This window comes from Eschrichtius robustus, chromosome 15 (genome assembly GCF_028021215.1).
Source record: "Eschrichtius robustus isolate mEscRob2 chromosome 15, mEscRob2.pri, whole genome shotgun sequence".
Classification (NCBI taxonomy): domain Eukaryota; kingdom Metazoa; phylum Chordata; class Mammalia; order Artiodactyla; family Eschrichtiidae; genus Eschrichtius; species Eschrichtius robustus.
Window position 1 is genome coordinate 52677093 of NC_090838.1, and position 23342 is coordinate 52700434.

At 39.2% G+C, this 23342-nt stretch overlaps 1 protein-coding gene and 1 non-coding gene across 4 annotated transcripts in view; both read right to left on the minus strand.

Moving 5' to 3' along the window:
- XPO1 (exportin 1) overlaps nt 1–11458 on the minus strand; it is a 43128-nt gene extending 31670 nt beyond the window's left edge. The window contains exons 1-3 of one of the 3 annotated variants that reach the window (XM_068564495.1): nt 11442–11458; nt 7077–7208; nt 2427–2528 (exon numbers count right to left, since the gene is read on the minus strand). In XM_068564495.1, coding sequence (XP_068420596.1) covers nt 2427–2528; nt 7077–7202 — 228 coding nt within the window. In that variant the 5' untranslated portion in view covers nt 7203–7208; nt 11442–11458. Of the gene's footprint in view, nt 1–1252; nt 1272–2426; nt 2529–7076; nt 7209–10593; nt 11065–11441 lie in introns of those variants that run through there. The other 2 variants (XM_068564494.1, XM_068564496.1) reach the window with 2 other exon arrangements.
- A 10574-nt stretch (nt 11459–22032) lies between these two features.
- Nucleotides 22033–22106, minus strand: TRNAI-GAU (transfer RNA isoleucine (anticodon GAU)). Its single transcript has one exon. It is a non-coding gene; the product is annotated as a tRNA-Ile (tRNA).
- Nucleotides 22107–23342: the final 1236 nt, after the last annotated feature.

Genomic DNA, 23342 nt, shown 5'->3' on the forward strand with positions numbered 1-23342 from the left:
TAGACTGTCCCAAACTACATTGTGCTCAAACAGTGTTTTTGCTGTTTTCTTTCATTTTTAACATTTCGTACTTTTTAGGAAAAATTTGCCATTTCAACCCAAATCCTACATTTGCAGAACATTCCTTAAAAAGACTTCAAAAATAAAAACAAGGCCAAAGCAAAATTCTGAAATTACAAATTATAAATTTGATGCCATTAAAAAGTTTCATAATCAGCAGTAAATGGTGAAGCTTTCTTTCCTGTTCATTTACCTCTCTTTACAGATCTAAGTTTCAGACAAATGTAAATAAACAAAAAAGGTAAGTTTCTCATTGACTAAAATTCTAAATTAACTTTTAAAAACATACTGCCCTAAACTTGCTTTAAATTAATTTTAAAGGCATGAAATCAGAGTGTCAAAAGTTTTACTGAGTCAAAACAAATGCACTTCTTACTACATGGAGTATATACCCTCTTGCTAATTCTCAACCAATTACAAAGATCTTTAAGAAACTAAGACACAAAACCCACCATAAATACACCAGTTAAGAAGTACTAATCTTAATGATAACCATATTTAGCCAATGTATTTTCAGCCTACCCTTTTTAATTGAAGGATATCCCCCCCTTCATTGTTGCATTTATTTACTTCTGCCTTTATATCTGATACTGTTACCTAAATTACCTATTTACTAACCTCTAGGCCTTTCTCCAACTGTAAAAAAGTAGCACAAGCTTGCTGAAGATACAATTCATCTTTTCATCTTTCTGCAAACAGGTCTGAGGCAGGAAGCCCAATAAAAGCTTTTCACTAATTAGTTCAAAGGAATACACAGATCACCAACATAGTACCCTAAAACCCAATCTCTCCTAGACATTAAGACTCTACACATGGTGAGAATTCACATTTCTTTGAAAAGGAGTATTTTGATTAAAAAATCTGAAGTGATAGCCAAATCTGAGGGCCAATGATAAATAACTACTTTGGAAATATACATAAATAATCCAAATATCATTCTGAAGTATTAAGTTTCTGCTTTACACCTCAGGACTTGAGAAATCCACTGCTGAGTTATGAAGATGAGGGACAGAGAACAGCAAAGACTAAATGAAAAAAATAAATGCATGAAATGATCCCTATGGTAGAAATTTCTACTGAGCCCTTAGAAATACTTATTTTACGCATTGAATTCCCCTTTCCCCTCCCACCGCCCATGAAACAAAAACAATTGATGAACAGAATTCAGTTAAAGGGAATCAAAAGGGTAGACCTTGTGGAGGCCTGCCGTCAAAGCCTAGCTGTGTCAGTTGCACAGGAAGACACCCCTTTTCTTCCTATTACAAGCAATCAACATAATGGAACATTATGATTAATATCAGGTAGTGTTAACATCTTTAAAGAAAAAAAAATGATTGCATAAAAGCCAAATGTCATAGTGCATAAATTTAGCACCAAATCATTTGTAATTTATGTAAATGGAAGAATTCTTTACCTGTTGCTTTCTTTCTGTTCCTCTAATCATCTCATTTTTCACAAGACAAATTTGAGTTTTTAAAAATACTGTTGATAAATCAACTTAAACATTAGTAATGTCTGTCAGTATAAAAAGCAAAATTTACCAGGCAAGCAAACAGGCAAACACTGTTATGTTACTTAAGGTTAGCACTTTGAGGAAGTTCTGGACTGTATTTTTGCCCTAAAATTTATAAGATGTCAAAACTAGTTAATATTTTAAAACTGTTAATTAACACAGTCTGATTTCAGAAACAGAGGTGAACATGGCTACTTTCTGTTTTAACACAATGTATACCAAGTGGAAACCTTGTGTGTATTTAAACAGAATGCCATGCATGGTATTTTACTACTTTAAGAGAAGTGTGAATCATCAAGCCTAAACAGTCAAAACACATTTTGATCAACCCTTCTGTTCAAACTTAAGAAAAAAGGACCCAAATGATAACATTTTCAATTGCAAATAAAAACTGAGTGCTGTCCCATTAAAAGCATTGGTACCATGGAGTAGGGTTTTACGCTGCCCACACAACTTGGTTTTGGAGGTGCCTAGCCTGTGTTATATTGATTACTTGCCCAAAATAATTCCTCTGATGTTATGTTTCATCTCTGAATAACATTCAGAATTTATGCTGAGATCTGTACACATATTCTAAAAAGAAAAAAGAAAAAAAAACAAACCAAAAAAACCCCCCAAACAACAAAAAAAAAAGCCACCTTGCATACTAGTCCCAATTTCAAAACTTCATTTATAATTCTTAGGACTATTTGCAAGAATTAATTCTATGTTTAAGACTAAATTTTGAAATAAGTTAACATTATTAAATGATTTGAGATAACAAATGCTAATACTAAAAATGAGATACCTTCCTCAAAGTTTATGACTGGAAGAAAAGAAGAAATAATGGATTTAAAAACCACCACTTGCTTACTTTCGTGTTCATATTCTGTGAAAATTCCAAAATTGTGTCGACTCTTGTCCATGCATCAGGATGCTCCTTTAAATGTGTCAGTACTTCTTGAGCCATTCTTTGCTAAAATAGTATACAAAAAGAGTTTTAAGCTAACTTGTTCTTTCGAATGGTATTGAGTAAGGCACAAATCCTAATATGACAGTGATTTTATCAACTTTCAGAAATACTCAAGAAACTAGTCCTTATAGAAATAAAAATGTGTCCATTATCAACTTCAATTAAGAACGGGTACATTCTTTTGAAACAGAAAAGTTTTTTTCCCCCTAATTTGTTTTATTTGGTATTCTCAAAACTGAACTTAAATTCAATCAATTATCTACTCCGACATAAAGGGGTTCTCAGCACACAATCAACCAAAAGCAACATATAAAAATTCACATCTACTTAGATAAGTTATGTAATGGTATACTCTGGTTTATAAGAGTCACCAAGATATCTTTAACAAACTTTATCTATAAAATTATATTTCATGGGAGACAGATAAAAGCTAGGTCTAAGTAAGTCTACAACTCTCTAATACCTGTTGATACATATAAAACATTAAGACCCTTTTAAAGCAGTATCTTCAGTTTATTGTAAACACACCGTTGTCTCTGAAAATCCTTTAATTTCATATATTAAATCCTAGCTTATTTTGAAAAATATTTTTTGCTTTTGTATTTCTAATATGCAAACCCAGAATATTTAAACCTATGAAACCATCTAGAATTAACAGATGTTAAGATTTTGCTGCACTTGTCTGTTTTTCTCTTAAACATAAGATCTAAAACTTATGGAACTTTGTACCTTTCTTCAGCGCCATTTCCTTCCTTTGTTCCTTCTTTAGAGATAATCACTTTCATGACTTTGGTGTCTTTTCCTGTCTGTATTTTCACAGCATGTGTATGAATTTCATAAATATAGTTGTGTGGTTACTAAATTTTATATAAATAGTATACTGTAGAAATTCTTCTGCAGTTTGCTCTTTCCATTTGACATAGTTTCTTTCCCTCGGCTTCACTGAGATATGATTGACAATTGACAGTTTTAAAGATCTAGCCATGTTGACATTACCTAGCTTCTTCATTTTAACTGTTAGTTTTTCATACGACATGAACACTACATTTTACCAAAGGCTGATAAGTCTATTAATTTTTTTCAGGAAGCAACCGCTTAATCTTTTTCACCTTTAAAGGCTGTTTTGTAGCTCAGCTGGATCCTCCCTAATTAACTTTTACCTATTTCTATCACATGTTGTAACCAAAGAGTAAAATTTTATGGTTTTAAAATTCGGCAATTATCCTTCTGTTAGATCATTTACTTGATCAAGTCATTTACTTGATCAAGTGTTTGATTCTATGGGTTATAAACGAGGAAGCATCAAAAGGGGGGGGAGAAAAGCATTCTTATTTAAACCATCTCTGACACAGACACCTCATAATCTTTAAGTTGGCTTTTATTCCAATTTACAAAAAAAATCATTTTTCTCTTGTGGCTTTTATGCACTGCTTATTGTTTAAAAAGTTGACAAATACACACCCACTAAATTAGGTAATGGTTCTGTATCCTGACAATAAGACCAGAAACACTTTGGAACTTGAAAGAAAAATAAGGTGCCTGGGTTCCACCCTAAGGGCCTGGGATTAGAGCAAGTGTGTGAAGTCTTGAAATACAACTATACATTTTTTATTTGATTTCTTTAAAGGGTTGTAATTGTATCATATAATAACCAACCAACAAAAGGTAGAAAGAACGGTGATGTGAATTATTTACCGCCAAAGCCCATTTTAGCAGTGTTTTGATTCTCTTCCTGAGAATATCTAACTAGATAGACTTGCATATAAAATAGTAACAAATATTAAGAGGATAAGGTACATCAAAGATCCATGCCTAGTAAAAGTTATTTGGTCAAGATACAACTTTATCAGGTTTTTTGAAGTGATGAGCATTCTACACATAAATGAATAGTTCCCACATTATCACCATTCATTTCAATCTCCCCATAAATCACGTTTCTTCCTTTTCAGTCATCCTTTTTGTTGTAATTTTACTCTCTAAAGTCATTGCTAGTATTTGCATCCTTTTTTAAATGTCTTAATCCCACTGTCCTTATGTAATATATCCTTTTCTTTTTTAAAAAAATATGTTCTTTTATTAACTTAAAACCCCAGGAGGGGTTAAAAAAGGCACAAAGGGAAACCAAAGAGAGAGAAAATCTGGCATCTCCCTGTGTTACTAACTGAATGGTGAAAGTATTTTAGTTGCTAAGCAATAGATAAAAGAGTTCAAGACACTTAACACAGTACTGGAGAAAACACCCAACTCCAACATTTTTGTTTCCCTGGCGTCCCACTTGGCTAAAAATAGAAAAATGTTTATAACAGAAGGTAGTCCTAATATTACAGTGCTAATTATTCTACTATACTACCCATCTAGGCAAAAGTTCTATCTACAGATTAAAGGCCACCCTTCTAATAATTCCTTCCTCTCTAAAGTTACGTAATCCTTTTCAAAAAAGTTAGGCTACATACAGGTGAGTTTGAAAGCTTAATTAGCATAATTTTTACTTGCTATTTTAAGTATATATTTTATGACAGACCAAAACCAAACAAAAACTCCCCACCAAACCATATTTTAAAACAATGAGTTTACATCACATATGTGAAATCTTCTTCATTATACTTTCAAAGTACCCTTTAAACAGAATGGCTCCTAAATAGCAGTCACCGCTAACAGGTGCTTTACAAAACCTCATCACTAATCCTCCAGTCTCCTGCAAGGTAGGTAACACTTTGTAGATGAGACTCTAGAGGAATGACTAGAAAACTTACTGGAATAAATTTAAGACATCTAACACTAAAAACATGTTTTCCACTGCAACCTTCAACTTTTTATTCAAAATAAAACCCCCAAGAAGTGGTATATAAAAAATTGAACAAGGAAGTGTAAAGATATCACTTTCAGAAAAGGGGTTCTTAACTGCCTTTAAGCTCTAAGCCTGTTCCCTTATCTATAACAAATACCAACTTACTGATTATTCTTTATGCAATTGACTTGTCCCATGAGAAATCTAACTAGACATAAAATTCTTAGTTTTGGGAAAGTTAACTTTGTCTTCATAAATGGAAAATATCTGCAAACACTTTTCTAAATCTAGTCTTTATTCAAAAGCCAAATTTAAAACAAATCATTAAATCTCGACACTGTGAAACATTACTAAAGCAGTATTACAACATAGTCTTCATAATTACTTCTGTTATAAGCCTAGAACACTGGTCTATTTAGTCATCATACTTTTAGATGCTGTGAACCAGGTTAAAAATGAAGACTAAAGAGCAGTGGCAGCTTAATGATGTGATAAAATTAAATGCCAATCTTCCTAATGGCTTATAGACTTATGCTTCTAATATAGTCAAAGTTGAGCCCAACCTTACTTCATGCATTTCAACCTTACTGTCATACTTTCTTCCAAAAGCAGCTGCTTTCCATACATCCATGATGGGATGAAATGGAGCTTAAAGCTCCATGTTCAATGTATGGTATGTGTAGTAAATACGGATACTTTTTCAGGAATGCTTTTGGGGACAAGAACACTGATCGAAAGCGCCTAGGAATATAAAACTGTACTAACAAGCTTACAAAATCACTGTAATTTTATCCACTCATACAACTTTCATGGCCCTTTTTCCCTTTAAATTTTTTCTTTATTATAGTGAAACCAATGTTAGATTTCAGAAGGGAATAGAAATACTTATGCACTTGCTAATATTTATACATCATGTTTTTTTGGACTATCTATAAAAGATACTACTATATCCACCTTTCAGAGGTTTCTAAAAAGTATGAAAGCAGCCAGGGTTTAACTATGCAACTATAAATTAATAGCTTGAAGATACATTATCTACCAGAAATGCACTTTTTGGCAAAAAAATTTTACTAGTAAGATATCTGTCACGTCACCTTATAAGATTTTTTAAATCCAGGAACAGAAACTTTTACTCGTTTAAAACGTTACATTATTAGGTCCGCAGGGTGCAGATTCAAGATTGTCCAGTTTCTTGTACCATAAAAAAATTTTTAAATTTCCAAACATTCCTGTTTTTTTAAAAAAAAATCCCCAAACCTTAAACTGATCAAAACATAGATTAAGTGTAAGATAATTTCCTATTTTAACAGTATCACTTTTACAAGTGCTAAAATTCAAATAATGTAAAGATACTTGGTATTGTGGGATATTTAAAAGAAGTTTTATCCGTGAAGTACTTCTGCAATTTAAATGTTTCAAAAACAGAAGACTCATATTAACTCCAAATACATTAAATATATAAGGGACATACAACCTTTAATATCTACAAAACATTTAATACATTGGGCTGTATCTTTCATTAAATAGGGTAAAGGCTGCTGAAGAACAGAACAAGTATAATAATAACACTCCAAAACATCCCACTAATAAACCATTTCAAAATATAATGCAATTTCTTTCTCCAGACCACCTCTCCGAATTAATATATAATTCCAATTTAATACAAACTATGGGATACTTTTTAAAAAGGTGGTAATTTAAAATTTTATTCTAAACTCAACAACTTTATTACACTGTAATAATGTTTTGATCAGCTACTTTACCTGGGCTCCTTCTCCGTGGTATAAGCAATTCACCACGTTGTCTAAAAGGTTGATATCCAGTTTTTGGCTGAAATCAAGCAGCTGGCGAGCTGCATGGTCTGCTAACATTGTCATAATTGCTGGCATAGATTACTGAAAATAAAGAAAAAGAATTTAAGGTGCCTATGAAGTTTTGATATTGTCAAAGTTTCTACTCAAGTTATTTTACTTCAACCATGTTCTTACAAATATTTTACTTTGTATTTCAGAGATTTTACCTAAACAACTGAGATAGTAAAAGCAAATAAATGCTGAAGTTACTTAGGTACTCCACAACTGCATTAATCATTAGGGTCCACTTTATTTTTAGACCCCAGAAAAATCATACTGTTCTTTCTACTAGCATGTATATAAAGTTACCCTAACCCATTTAAAAAATGATTATTAAAGAATTTATGGCCCTAAAAAAAAAAAAAAAAAAAAAAAGAATTTATGGCCCTAAGACCTGATACAATTTAAAATCTGGATCTCGAAAATTTTAAATACAGATCAAGTTCAAATGGATCCCTGCCCCCCGCCCCAAGTAGGGTCTTCTAGTTCAGTAAAAGCTCACTTTCCCTCATTTCATGTTACCTTAATTTTTAAGATATACTGAAGACGCTAAAAATTAAATGTGGTATAAAAGTTTTCCTATATATAGCAATGATTAGCTAACAAGTCTAACAAATCTGGTACCTTTAGCCTCTATAGAATTTAAGCTTTTGCACTCAATTAAACCATCTATATTTGTTTCTTTCATCCCTGAATGAATTTGGAGATTTACATTACAAGCGTACAAACTCCTTGAATATATGGTCTAGAAAAAAAACTATGGTAATATGTCAAACAAGATTTTTTTTAATTTCCAGGTACTGAATGGCAAAACAAAAGGCTGTAAAATCTTGCCATTTTCCAAATAAGACCAAATTCTACCATAACAGAAAAATGAGCTTCTTCACCTCAAGTAATGTACTGGCTAAAACCTACTGGTTCATATGCAATGGTACCCCTTTAAGAGGATTCTACTCCAAGGTGCTGGCACACATGCACATTCTTGTTGCCCAGCCTTATAAAAATCTTTCCTTTTGCTTTTTCTTCAAAGCCAGTGCCACTTAAGTCTGACTGGCTAAATCAGCACTCCTCAAACTTTTTTGGGTTAAGATGCCTCCACAATCAGAGGAACAGGACAGCTGTTGCCCAATTAAAAAAATTCACAACTTTGTATACAATTACAGACGATTCAGGACACCATGAAATCCATGCATGAAACCTTGAGTTAAGTAACCCTGGTTTACTGTACTTAGACCCAACAAGGTCAGATGGTCATCTCTACTTCTCCCTCTCTTAACCTTCCAAGATCAGGAAATGGGTGGCTAACTTGATTACATTATGTTTGGACAAAGCAGCTTGTTAGGAAAAAGGCGTTATTTCTTGTCTATTTTATAACAGCTAAAAAACGTTAATAATGGCAGCAATTTCAATTTCAAGTCAAATGTTTTATTTAACGATAATGTCAGTTACAACAAAGTAAAAGTCTGAAGGATCAGTTAGGTTAGATATAATGTAAAACTGAAAAATTATGAGTTCGAGGATTTTTATTCCTCTTAAGTCCATCCACTGTTGACAGTAAAAACTAGTGAGATTTCAAAAATTTCTACAGCAGTTATTAAATGTATTTTTAATGCAAAATACCTGACATACACAATCTTTGATCTAAATACTAATATGAAAAAGAAAATATATATTTCACAAATGGAAGTGTAAATTTACCCCATTCAAGTGCCATACAATTTCAAAGGATCAGAACAATCTTAAAAATTGAGGCTCAAAAGCAATGTCCACAAAGAACCAAGATCTACATATCAAATGTTTTCGATTGGGGGGGTTAAAAATTGAACGAACTTTTATCCTATTTCGTCCTATCATAATTTAATAGCCAAAACGAGAAAGAATAAAGTGACTCTAAATAAAGTTTCATTTTCAAGCACATTGTCCTTACAAAAATGAGACAAATTCCTGTGGAAAAAAATCAGTTTTAGAATAGAAGCTTGTATTAAATACAGCAGGGTATGCCACCCTTAAAACTAGCGGCTATCTTCGAAATGACCTACCTATTCTCGAACCGTACGTAGTACAGAAATGGCGGCTTTCTAGTCAATGCCAAGCACATTTAGTCTCCCAAATCAAATAGCTTCCAAAACATTCTTTCCACTAACAGCAGTGTCCCACGCGCTTAAGATACACAATCAGGCAGACAGCAAACAGCCATAGCGGGAGAGGTGAAAGAAACCACAAAAGCTTTTCCTTCTCCTTGGGACACTCAATCCTGAACTCCACTCACTGTATAGCAAATATAAGGTATTATCCAGCCACGTGGTGACTCTACAAGTGACTACCAAAATACCTTCACTGCCACTTCAAACTGAATAGGCAGGCAACTACACACTGCCAGCTCCCATCCAAAAACCAGAAAATCATAACCGTTGCTTAATGGTAACTACACAGCAGGTCAAAAAACAAGTCGCTGCAAGGAGAAAGACTGCTACTTTAGATTGTGTGGGCAATTGCCTGCTTCATTCAGTAGAAACACACCTCACTAAGGCCCGCCCTCCCCTCTCTTCCCACCCGAACCGATGTGCAGCACTTCTAACTATAGCATACTGGAGCACGCACTCACCCCGCCCATACTCGGAGAAGGCATTTAGACCAGCCGCCTGAAGTTCACCGCCCCATTCTCTATGCAGCATGGCCTCTGCGTGGTCAGAGGAGGTCCGGGCTGGGCAAATCTCTCATGCTTCCCCCAGTACACCACTTCCTCCCACCCACCCCAAACTCAGACATGGGAATGAAAGAGAATCAGGGTATTATCCACTGTACAATGCCAGCAGTAAATGAGTCGATCACTTTACACACCCAAGTCCCCCCAAACAAACTACAGCACGGAACCTCATCTGCAGTTCCCTGAAAAATCAACTAACCTTTCCTACTTCTAATTCTACTCTGTAAAAAACCAGAGATTCTGAGTTTCCCTGCAGGAGGAGCAAGGACTTAAGAGCCCCTCCCTCCCGCGATCCCAAGCTCTCCACCGAGGGGCCACGTGATGCAGGCGGACGTTTCAATGCTGCTGCACTAAATATTTCTGGAAACTTCCACTCCTAATAATTTACAGAAATGTTCCCGAAATCACCCCAACTTCTCCCCAACCCAAGGGGCTGGGGAAGCCCTTCCACCCCCGCGCCGGGCCCCACTTCACTATCACGCTCCTTGCCTTCCTCGACCGCTACCCGCACACGCGAATGACCCAGCAAGCGCTCCCCTCCCGCGGCAGCCTCCCCGCCTCCATCCCCCAGCGGCAGAAGCGGCTCCATTCAATCGCAGGCTCTGCTGTGGGCCCGCCGCCGCCTCCCCGGTTCGCCTCCCGCGGCCGCCGCCGCGCCCCACGCCAGCATTCTCCCGCCCGGCCGCCCGACCCTCGACCCCGAAGACACAGTCGACTTACCCAGAGATTGAACCAACTGCTTCTTCCTTCCTTGTCGGGGGATTAGGGCGAGGGAGGATGGGGGGGGGGGGAGAGGGGAGGAAATCAAGGTGGGTTTCACAGTTTTCCCACCTTAAAAAAGGAAATTAAAAAAACGAAGAGGATAAGGGCAAAAAAAGCTCAACAATATTTACTATTTCAGGGACACCTCCCCCCGATACACACACCCGCCCCCCCCCAAAAAAAGAAGGGGAATTAATCTGTGGAATAAATGCTCCCGCCTGGCTAGGGAGTGAGGGAAGGGGGAGGGGAACGGGGTCAAGTCCCAAAGATTCTGCCCCAGGGAGACCCTCCAGCTACAGGCGGCAGCAGGAGCGGCAGGAGTAGGGGCTGTAGAGTCCACACGGCCGGGGGACGCTCTGCTGCCAGTTGCAGTCCGACTCCCCCCTACCAAAATACGGCTCCCTCTCTCACGCGGCTCCGGCGCTGGGCCCCCCCCACCCAGGCTCGCCTAAACTTTCCCCCCTTCTCCTGCTCCTCAGCGACTGGTGGTTCCCCCCTCCCCCCCTGGGTGGTTGCACGGACTGCAGCAGCAAAGACTGGAACAGGCACCGCCGCCGGGGCTGTAGCTACTGTTGCTCTTGCTGATGCTGTAGCTCCCGCTGCTCCTGCCGCGGCCGCTGCAGCCGCTTCTCCCCCTCCTCCTAGTGCCTCAAACTCGGAACCGGTTGAAACCGGTTCAGACTGGGAGATTCCATCTCGGTTGAGTTTTCAGCCCATGGCGCCGCGGAGCGTTTGGAACCTGGGCCTCCGCCCCCAGCCCGCCCGCCCATTGGCCGGTTCCAGCCACAGCCGCGCCATCAGCCTACCTTCTATTGGCCAGATCGCCCGTCAATCCCACCTCAAGGCTCCACACAAGCCCGCCGCTTCGTCCCCCGCCTCTTTCCAGCAGCGATTTGCCCGCAGAGTGGGGGAGGGGAAGAGGGGCGGGTCGCAAAGGAGCTAGGAGGAGGGTGGAGGAGGAGGAGGTGGGACGAAGAGCTGAGCCCTGCAGAGAGGAGAGCGAAGAGAAGCCGCGCGGAGGATTGGTTCGAGCGAGCTGTCAATCAAACATAGCCCGCCCTCGACTTCCCGCCCCCTCCCGCCGCTCCCCCTCCCAGTGCTTAGCCCGCAGGCCCGGCCTTTCCGGCCCGCTCATTGGCTGGGCGCCTTTGGTGACGGAGAAGGTGGGGCACAGCTCGTGAGCTGGTGGTGGCGCGAGTTTGAGCGCGGCGCGCGGTAGCCTGCTTTCGCTCGGCTTCTCCCGGACCCGCGCTGGCCCGCCCCCGCCGGCTCCCGCCAACCTGCGGGGCCTGAGCCTGCCGGGATCGGGACCCGCCCCTCTGATGGGGGCTGCGCTACTAAAAGGGAGGGCACAGCGAGTTGTTTTTTTAATCGGGGAAGGGTGAGGTGGAAAAAAGGAGCGAAAAGAACACAACGGAGGCCAACTAATTGTAGGCCCCGGACCTCTCTAATCCATTTTAAAGGCCTGGGTTTGGGGCCAAGATGTTGAGAGGTTGGGGTGAGGTGTGGGGCGCGCACTCTTGGCGCCTCGTGATTTTCTCGGAGACATGGGAAAGATACTTAGCTAGTTCTTGGGCAAGTCTCCTTCAAATTGTAACTCGGTTTCTCCCTAGGGTGGAATTTGGCTTCTTTAACAACCGATCCTTCCTAAAAATTAAGACGCTATAATCCCTGTAATTGGTTTAACATCGTCTGTTTTTTCTGGGTGAGCTTACATGCCAACTGCCCTTGATCTTCCCCTACCCTCGGTTTTTCCTTTCAGCATAGCTGCCCTTCGCATACTTCATCATCACCAAATAGTATTTTCTTTGAAAGTCGCATGCATTTGGCCCTTCATATGGTTGCCTCTCTTGCCCCCAAGTGCCCCTCCAAGTAAGCTTTACTGATTGTTCTTTGCTGAAGAAACACCAAGCAGCCCACCAAAGTTTAGTAGGCCCATTGTGCCACCAAGAGGTTGATAAAAGATTTATTAAATCAACACAATTTTCTTCAGCAAATCCTCACTCACAGTGGACAAAGGCTTACACCAAAGCATAACTCCCTCACCCTCCAATAGATTTACCAAAATGATATTGGATTACTTTCAGACCTAAGATTTTTATTCATTGCCTAACCGAACAATATCAAACCAAAATATATAATATATATGATATATACACTGATCATTTGGAATACTTACATTCTATTACCGGAAAAGTGGGGCTGTCCTGTTTTTTAAAAAGTTTTTCCCTCCGCATTTTCAGCTCTTGAAACAGGCCACTGGTTTTTTTAGATGGCAGAGTAATAGGAATACAAACTGGGCATAAGACCTGGCTCTGCTCAGAATGTGACCTTGGGCAAGTCATTTCACCTCTTTGGGCCTCAGTTTCCTTGTCACCCATTTTAATGAGGCTGATATCACCCATGCCTGTCTCATCCATGTAAGGGTGAAGCAGATGAGAAGGAGCAGTGCGACTCATAAAGCACTTTGTGGATTGTAAAGTCCGAATTGTCCCAGTTTGCTGACCCCTTCTTTGGCTCTTTTCATGTCATCTTTAAATCATATCCCTTAGGAGGTCTTATCTGTCAGACCATAGTGAATCAGATGTAAATATTTAGCCCATTGTTTTTGCCTAGAGTTAGCCAAAAAGTGCAAAAAGAAGTGACAGGAGCAGATAATTATGTTTGGTCACTGTATTTTCAGAATCAAATTCAGAACACAGGTTTGACATATTTCTAATCCTTTTCTCATTGCCTTCATTTGTTAGAATCAAACAGACTTCAAACCTTGGAGTGGGATATGAATAAGGAAATGTAAGTAAACTGTATTGAGTGCCTGCCTGCTATCTAGCAGGCTGTTAGAGACCTTTCTGTACAGTATTTCACTGAATTTTTATAGCAACCCTGTGAGGTAATTACTCTTTTCCTGGTCCCACTCTTGCTTCCCCGCACCCTCTATCACGCATACTTACACATACACACAGGTACACACCACCCCACAGGAGCTGAGTCAACTTAGAACCCATGTTTGTGTTCTTTTTACTAGTTCACATTGTCTCACAAAACAACATTCATCAGAAAAAAGAGAAACAGAAACTCATAAATTCCTTTTTACTACTTGTTACTTATTTCTATTAAAAATTTTTTTAATTTAAAAAGTAATACATGATCATGGTTAACAACTCAAACAATAGAGAATGAAGTATCTATGGTAAAAAATAAAAGTCCTCTTCATATGTCCTCCCCCCCCCAGCCCCCAGTTCCTTTTTCTGCTCTGGGATAATCATCATTAAGGATGTGATATGTATGTTTTGAGATATTTTCTATGCATTTACAAATATACTTGCTTTATGTTTTGTTCAGCATATATGACATAACTATACATATTATTTGGTGGCTTTTTTTTTACTTAACAGGTCAGAATGTATAAATCCACTTCATCCTTATTGACAGCTCCATTGTCTTCCCCATCTTCTCAGTACTATAAATTACTCATCCAGTCCCCTATTGAGGACAGTTAGGCTATTTCTGGTTTTCTCTCTTAAAAATAATGCTTCAGTGAATATCCCTGTACATTTATCTTTGGGCACAAATGTGAATATATCTCTAGGTTCATATCCTAAAAGTGGAACTACTGTGTCAAAGGCCATGTATATTTGTTATTGTGATAGGAACTGCCCAAGTGTCCCCTAAAATGATTGTGTCAGTTTTCACACCCACCACAACATATGAACAGTACCTGTTTATTCCCTATCAAACCATAGATATTTGCTATTAAGGTCACACCAGAGTCAAATCTTTGCATTTTAACTTGATCTTTTGCCTCTGAAGACAGTCTCTACTGACTGTGAGCTCTTCAAGGAATACACAAATTATAAGATTAAATACCCATATAATGTAGTAAAAAATATTTGAAGTAAGGTATGAATTAACTATATTATCTTAATAATGGAATTGGTCATTTCACTCTTTTTGAGAAAATTGATATCACTTTGACCTCAGAGATATAACAATGACCTTCCAATATGCACTTCTTCCTACCAGTCATAAGAAACGGGCACTTAGGCTGAAAATACCATGAGTCTGACTCACTGGGTGTATTCATGTATTGGGCACAAATTCACAATTCCATGGGATTTTTCTTCCAATGAATCTTTAGGGCACGTTTGTGACTTAGTAAGACCTGAAAGGAAGCACTGGGAGAAATATTTCTTTGTAAATATCTTATAAGGAAATTGTTTCTCTATTTGCTTTTAAGAATACTTCATAAAACAATACATCACATCACATCACATCCTTGGATTTCAAAAACATTATAGTGTAACTTGGACAATAGTACAATTGTGTATGGTGGTGAAGCATGGAGGTGGGAGAGAAGAGATACTCTTTTCAAGAAAAAACTGCCCTGGGGGCATAGTCCAGTTTGCAACCCTATTCCTATCAAACCCAATTTACAGTGTTGAGAATATTTATGGAAAATTATGAATATTCTGTCTGTGGAGCTAAACTCCCTATGTGTCTGAGACCTCAGTGAATAATCTATATGGAGTCTGTGACACCTCAGATCATTCAGAAGCAGAATCAGCAATTGTCTGAAAGTGAGCTGCTGCCTTTTGGGGAACATAGCAAAAAAGCATCTGAGAAGGCTGCTAAGTCTAGGAGTTATAGTTTGACAGTCTGAGAAATTTATACAGTTCTATAAGGTAATTTTCAACAATGGGTCCCAGACTCTCTTATATAGAAGTGAGATATGAAGTATCATTTCACTAGGATCATTCTCAGGCAGGACAAGGGAAGCCACAGAGTTGTTTTTGCTGAAGTATTTCTAAGCCAAAAATAAAATAATGAGCTGGGGTTTGGGGTCTGCATAAATAAGAAGTAAAAACAAATAAATAAACAAAGAAACAGGGAAGGTAAGATGCCTTTTCTTTGGAAAGATGTGGGTTGGAAAGATGCCATTTCTTTCACATATAACATACCATTAACTATTAGGCAATTAGAATCAGAACAGGAAGTAAAATAAGGAAATGAAGAGGTGATGCTGATCCATTCATTCAACAAATGTTTTATTGAGAGCCCAGTAATTGTTGGTCACAGATCTAAGTGCTAGGGTTTGAGAGGGCGCAAATCCGACAAAAATCTCTACTTTTATTGAGCTTTGAGTCTCATGGAGGACACTGGGAGTAAATAACAAGTCAGAGAAAAGGTATGTTGTCTAGTGATAAGTGCTAAGGTTAAAAATGAATCTGGTTGTTGGAATAGGGAATCGGGATGGTACAATTTTAGACGTGGTGGCTGAGGAAGGTGATACCTAGAACGTGATATTCAATAAAAGACCTGAAAGAAATGAAGGAGGGAGTCCTTGCAAGCATTTGGGAGAAGAGCTTTCCAGGCAGATGAAAAAATAAAGGCCCTGAGGCAGGTGCATGTTTGGTGTTCTAACACTGGTGTGTTAGAGCCAGTTCAACTGACTCCTGGGAGCCAACTGTTAAATATATATATATAATAGATACAAGATTTGTATAATATGTATATAAAGTATATTTTGTTTGCATATACAGACATTCATTCCTCCTCTCCCTCGTTCTCTACACTTTGAGAAAATTGGAGAGAAAAAAAAGGAAAAGGGGGAGGGGATTCATGGAATGGAAAATGTCCAATGAAAATTCTCTTCTCACTCAAAACAATTTCAAAAAAAAAAAAAAAAAACCTCCATAATACATTTGGAGCTTGCAAAGGGGCTTCATTACAATGCTCTGACACTTGGACACCGACTGTTTTTTCTTTTTTTTTTCTTAATGCATCAATTTGTTTACGGAGAGTCAGCTATATATTAGGCACACTTACTATTTTTTCTAGTTGGATAAAGTAATTTACTGGAAATCAAATAGTAGTAGTAGTTTTTAAGAAAATTCCCTGGTAGGACCCTCCTACACTATTGGCAGGAATGTAAACTGGTGCAGCCACTATGGAAAACAGTATGGAGGTTCCTTAAAAAGCTAAAAACAGAGTTACCATATGATCCAGCAATCCCACTCCTGGGCATATATCCGGAGAAAACTCTAATTTGAAAAGATACCTCAATGTTCATAGCAGCACTATTTACAATAGCCAAGACATGGAAGCAACCTAAATGTCCATCAACAGATGAATGGATAAAGAAGATGTGGTACATTTATACAATGGAATATTAATCAGCCATAAAAAAGAACGAAATAACGCCATTTGTAGCAACAAAGATGGACCTAGAGATCATCATACTAAGGGAAGTAAGAGGGAGAAAGACAAATATCATGTGATATCATTTATATGTGGAATCTACAAAAATAATACAAATGAACTTATTTACAAAACAGAGACAGACTTGCAGACATAGAAAACAAACTTATGTTTACCAAAGGTGGGGGGGGAGAAATAAATTAGGATTTGGGGATTAGCAGATACAAACTACTATATAAAATAGATAAACAACAGGATTTACTGGATAGCACAGGGAACTATATTCAATATCTTATAATAAACTATAATGGAAAAGAATCTGAAAAAGAATATATATATATATACAAAACTGAACCACTTTGCTGTACACCAGAAACTAACACAACATTGTAAATCAACTATACTTCAATTAAAAAAAAAAAAAGAGAGAGAAAGGAAATTCCTTGGTAAATTGACAATTTATCAGTATCTGCTATTTGCCAGTTGCTTTGTATATGTAGACAGTCATAAATGTTAGAAATAAGGCCAAAGTAAATTCAAATTTCTAAATGTTTGAATGTTTAAGAAAATAAAAAGCAAAATTTAAAAATCTTTATATACAGTGAAATTTGGGTTGTGCCATAACACCATGAACACAGAAAATGTACCACAGTCTAAATTCAAACTAAAATAATTTTTTCCTGACTTATCCAGATAATTATTTCACACTTTTTTTTCCCCTGTAGAGATCCAGCCTACTGAACACACTTTGTAAAAAATATTTTAATGTGTTTTAATATTTAAAAGTTTTTAACCTATTCTGAGATCCATGAAAACTGAAGTATTTGAAAATATTTGTCTTTCCTACATAAGTCAAATTATACCAAAGTACACATTGAAAGTAGTATGCCTGATAATTCATCTATAGGTTTTGTGTAGAACCTAAATATAATTTCTGTGCTCAGGACTTCCCTGTTGGTCCGGTGGCTTAGACTCCACGCTTCCAATGCAGGTGGCCCGGGTTCACTCCCTGGTCAGGGAACTAGATCCCACATGCCGCAACTAAGAGTTCACATGCTGCAACTAAAGATCCCGCATGAGGCAACAAAGATCCCGCGTGCTGCAACTAAGACCCAGTGCAGCCAAAAAAAAAAAAAAAAAAAAATTCTGTGCTCATCACTAATGCACGACGAAAGCTTTTCTTTCCAGATTGCGTTTGCACCATCACAAGCAACACTTCTTTCTTTACTGGGTAACAGTTGGATTCCCCAACAAGGGTTTTGCCGTGGATTTGGGAAGACAAGGCGAGCACAGGGTGAACAAATAAAATGAACAAAGGTGCATGAAGTGGAGGCTGAAGCAGGGTGGCAAAGCTGGAACAAGGGGACCACCGCAGCAGCTGGCAGAGTTGTTAGGGGTGTGCAGTCGAAGGCTGGGAGGTGCAGGCTTAGCAGGAACCTTATGCCATCCAGGAGGCTGAGTCAAAATAAGCCCCCAGCCTTGCCAGACTGAGGAAATAGAAAAGAGTGCCGGGTTGGCCTTCAGAGGCAATGAGGTAGGAGACAGTAAAGATCACAGATTTAATTACCCAGGTGGCAGAAGCATCTTCTTGATAATAAACCAAGAGACTCAACCCAAGGAAACTATGGAGAAGGAAGAGAGGGACTTATGAATGACATGGGTGTAAACAGTTTTAGCTGCTTTTTTTTTTTTTGGCTGTGCCGCCTGGCTTGCAGGATCCTAGTTCCCCGACCAGGGCGGAGTCCTAACCGCTGGACCACCGGAGAATTCCCAGTTTGAGCTGCTTCTTATAACACTAGGATACAAATCTTCCTATTTCATGCAAAGGTTTCAGTTTTCTGATCAGAAAGAGAGTGGGCCGGGAGACCAAGAAATTCATGCTATACCAGATTAGTCAGGGTTTTGGAGAGCCCCTAAGGCCCTGCACCTATTATAGCATTTTCAAAATCCACGGTGGTCCAAAAGGGCCTCAGTTTTCTGAGGAGTCCATGCTTCCACTGGTACAGGTAGAAAAAACTAGAGGCAAGTCAATGGAGCTTGTCACTCAATTGTTTCAGGAGAATTTGTCCAGTCTTGTCTTATGGTAGCGTCAGCTCCAATGCTAGAGAAAAATATAAAAACAAAACCGAGTCCATGAATGAAGTAAGCCAATGAGAGAAAAACAAGGGGCCGTTGTAAGTTCACACAGCTCCTGATCATCTTTCCATCAGGAGCTAACCTCTCCCCTACACCTTACTGACAATGTGGACTATAGCCTGTTTTGCTCCCAGCCTCCTATTATTCCTGTTAAGGAGCCGGATCACCTGGGCCCTCTGGCTGCACCCTCAAGGCAGGAGATGCGAGTGCTCTTCCATAGACAGGGAATAAGAGGAGAAGACAGGCCTTTCCTTCCCTTTCCACCGAGGCCTCTCCAGAGAGGACCCAAAGGACTGCAGGCAGCCCGAAGGCCAGCACGGGGGCTCCTAGAAAAATTGTCTTCTAGTCCCTGCCTTTAGAGACGTAGAACTGGCAGGTGTTATTTCTCCCTTCTAGTTTTTCTCACAAATGAATGGGGTGGGGTGGGGAGAGTGGGGAGAGTGGTTTCAGGCACTTAAGCTTTAGCGGGAGTGAGAGATCTGCAGACATACTTCTTATAAGATCAGGGTGACAAAGGGAAGAAAAGAGGACCACCAAGGGGACCTAAAGGGACAGAAAGGGGACCCAATGAGGGAGGACAGAGTAAATGGGGCTTCATCCTGGAATCTAGAGAGGGAAGGAGAATCACATGCAGATCTGAGAAGGCAACCGGCAGAATGTCATCATGAAATTCTTGGTAGGAGGGCATGAGAGAATTTGCTTCTATTTGCTCCAGCGAACATGAAATCCCCGAGGTCTTGTGAACAACATAAACTTCCTTGGTTGTTGAAGACTGTAGCCCAACAATTTATACTGTGGAAATAACTGGCATAGAGGAAAACATATGCGGTTTGCCTGAGGGACAAAAACACCTTCATTTATAAATTCCACATCTATATTGCAAATTCTGCTCCTGCAGGAGATACGTGGCTTTCTAGTAGCTGCAACAGAGAGAGATAGGTTTGAGCGGCACCAAAAAAGTGAGTTTCACAGGATCAATCAATAGTTTTATAAATGTTGCCGCATTTTTAAAAATTGGAACTGCAAAATGGGACAGTGAAAAATGTCTGGAATCAGGAGAGCTGAATTCTCCTCCCCATTCTACCCGTAATGGACAGGCAGAGCTCTTCACCGTCTGTGAAGTAGTGAAGTATTCCAACTGCTAAAAGGTTCCTAAAGTCCTTTCTGGCCTAAAGATAATCCCTAACTTCTGTGTGTTCCTTTCTTCTTAGAGATTAAAACTGATAAAGAGAAGGGCAGAAAAAAAAAGTTTATTAGGGATTTTATGAATATATGTGTCTTAAGGAAGCATTCCCTATGCTTGTTCAGACATTCATTCATTTAGCTAATATTTTGAGTCCTCGTCGTGGGATACATACTGTGCTGGGGCTGGGAATACAATGATGAGAAAAACCTTTCACTTCCCTGGACAGAAAAAGACCTAATGATGAAAATGTTTTCTTCAGATGTGATTTTTCCTATAATTGGGTCTACAATAGCCTCTATGTAATCACACATCGTTTCATAAATTTGAACAAATTATCCTTAACAAGTAGGGGTTAATTTAGTTGCATGGTTGGCTTTTTTTTTTTTTTTTTTTTTAATACCAGGGAGATATTTTCATTGAATGATCTTAGAGAAAGTCTTTGAAGACATTTCAGAGTCACTTGGTCAAAAGTATTTATTGATAATTTACTGCATGGTAGATTTGCTATAGGTGGTGAGGATATGGTAAAAACAAGTCAGGTAGAGGCCCTGCCCTCAAAGATTCATAATCTTACGTCTATTAAAGTATGAGAAATTTAAACTAGTTTCCACTCATGCAATTTAAACTTTGTTATGCTAGTCAATTGCCCCAGCTTCATAAGGTGGCCCTGAAATTTTTCAGGTGATTTTTTTTTTTTTTTTTTTCAATTCAGGACTGTTTGCTTATTTAGACAATTTGTGACAAACTGTCACTTTTTCAAGCAATGCTGCCAGCGTGTTGATTTTAAAAAATAAATGTGACTCTTGCCACATGCCACTCATGCCACTCTTCCTTCTCCTCTCTAGTTCCCCATTCCCTCCTTTCCAATTTTAAAAAAATCCTTCAGGGACTTCCCTGGTGGTCCAGTGGTTAAGAATCTGCCTTCCAATGCAGGGGACACGGGTTCGATCCCTGGTTGGGGAACTAAGATCCCACATGCCGTGGGGCCAACTGAGTCTGGGCTCCGCAACTACTCTGCCCATGCACCTCAATTAAGACCCTATGCAGCCAAATAAATAAATATTCTTTTTAATAAAAATAAAAAAAATTTAAAAATCCTTCAGTGTCTACCCTTTACCTCACAAGAAAAGAAACCCCAACTCCCTAGCACATCAGGCAAGGCCCTTGGTGACTGGACCTTGCCTCCCCCAGTCCTGCTTGTGCTCTGAGGCTTGCACACGGTCCACTCTGGCCACACTGATTGCCATTTCCCAGAACAACAGTCTCTCAGCTCTGGGCCTTTACTCATGCTGCTCCCTAAGTCTAGATGGCTCTTCACCCGCTTCCTCCTTCTGGTGACTTCACTTATTCCCTGGACTTGGGTTCATCTATGACCCCCGCAGTTCCTGTGCCTACATCCATCCTGGGACTCACCTAGTACAGTACAACGGCCCACTGACACATCCATCTCCTGACCATAATGGGAAATTTCAGGATGGTGTACAGGGCTGACACGTAGACACCCATAATGAAAGTTTTGAATGAATATGAATAAATGAGCACACATCTACAGATGACATTCCTAGCAGGGAGAACAACATGAGGGAAGACAAGCATGGTCCATTAGGGACTCTGGAAGGAATTCAGAGTGTTTGGAAAATGTAGTTGAAGAAGATGAATGGCTAGAGATGGGACAAAAGAGAGAAGCAAGGACAGATGCAGCCAGTTTGATAATTTGGACTTCATCCTGAGGACAATAGTGAGTCATTAAGGGGTTTTAGGAAAAGGAGTAATTAGACGTGTTGATTGTTTTTTTTTTTTCTTTAAGTAACCTGAGCCTTCCAAGTCTCAGCTAGAGAGGTGTAACCACCTTGGGTGGTAAGGAGTAAAAGTGCCCGTGGCCAGTACGGGGATCGAACCCGCGACCTCGGCGTTATCAGCACCACGCTCTAACCAACTGAGCTAACCAGCCGCAACCAGAGTAATTAGATTAGCGTTTTAGAAAGAACCTTGTAAAGAATAGATTTGAAGGAAGCAAGACTGGGGATGAGGAGATATGTTAGAGTGACTATTGCAGAAGACCAAGGAAGAGCTGATGATGGCCTGAACTAATCTAGCAGCCTTGAGGATAGCAGGAGGTGGAAAGATTCAAGAAATGTTAAGGGGGTAGAATTGGCAGAACTTGGTGGTTCATTGGTTGTGCATCTTCCCTCCCCAACCAAGTGCTAAACTTCTGAAGTGCAGGAACTCTGCAATATATGGCTTTGTATTCCATTAAGTTACCTATGGTGCCTACCTATAGATTAAGTGTTCAATAAATATTTATTGAATTAATAGATGAATGAGTGAATGAAACTATAGCTACACACAAGCTCAAGCTGATAAATCCTTACTCTTCAAAACAAAACAAACATATAACTCACACAACTTAGATTTACAAAAGTCTGTAAAACAACAGAAAAGGCTAGCTCGGGGACTTCCCTGGTGGCACAGTGGTTAAGAATCCGCCTGCCAATGCAGGAGACACGGGTTCGAGCCCTGGTCTGGGAAGATCCCACATGCCGCGGAGCAACTAAGCCCGTGTGCCACAACTACTGACCCTACGCTCTAGAGCCCGCGTGCCACAACTATTGCAGCCTGCGTGCTTAGAGCCCGTGCTCCGCAACAAAGAGAAGCCACCGCAACACTGCAACAAAGAGTAGCCCCCGCTCGCCGCAACTAGAGAAAGCCCGCGCACAGCAACGAAGACGCAACACAGCCAATAAATAAATACATAAATACATTTATAAACAAACAAACAAAAAAAGGCTAGCTCGGTGGAGTGTTCCTGTTGTCAAAAAAGACAAATATAATCAATTTATAAAAACCCCTATTATTCCTCGAAGGAAGGAGACTTATTCTAAAGCAAATGATTAAAAGGATCTCATTTTACTCAATTTGTACAAAGAGAAAAGTCTGTGCAACTAGCCACTTAGAATCATATTACATAGAGATCCCTTGTCCAAGCAATGTGAAAGTATATTGCATGCTATTATATGCTATGTCTGTTTGGAGAAATCTTGTCACTTAGATATGTCAGAAATGTCAGAAAAAATGTTCTGTGCTTTCCATACAGAAAAATCCTGAATTTCATATTCCCTCCAGAAATATTCTTCTAACTCATAAAATATTGAACTATGATTCCAGAAGTTATAGGGCAAACCAGCCC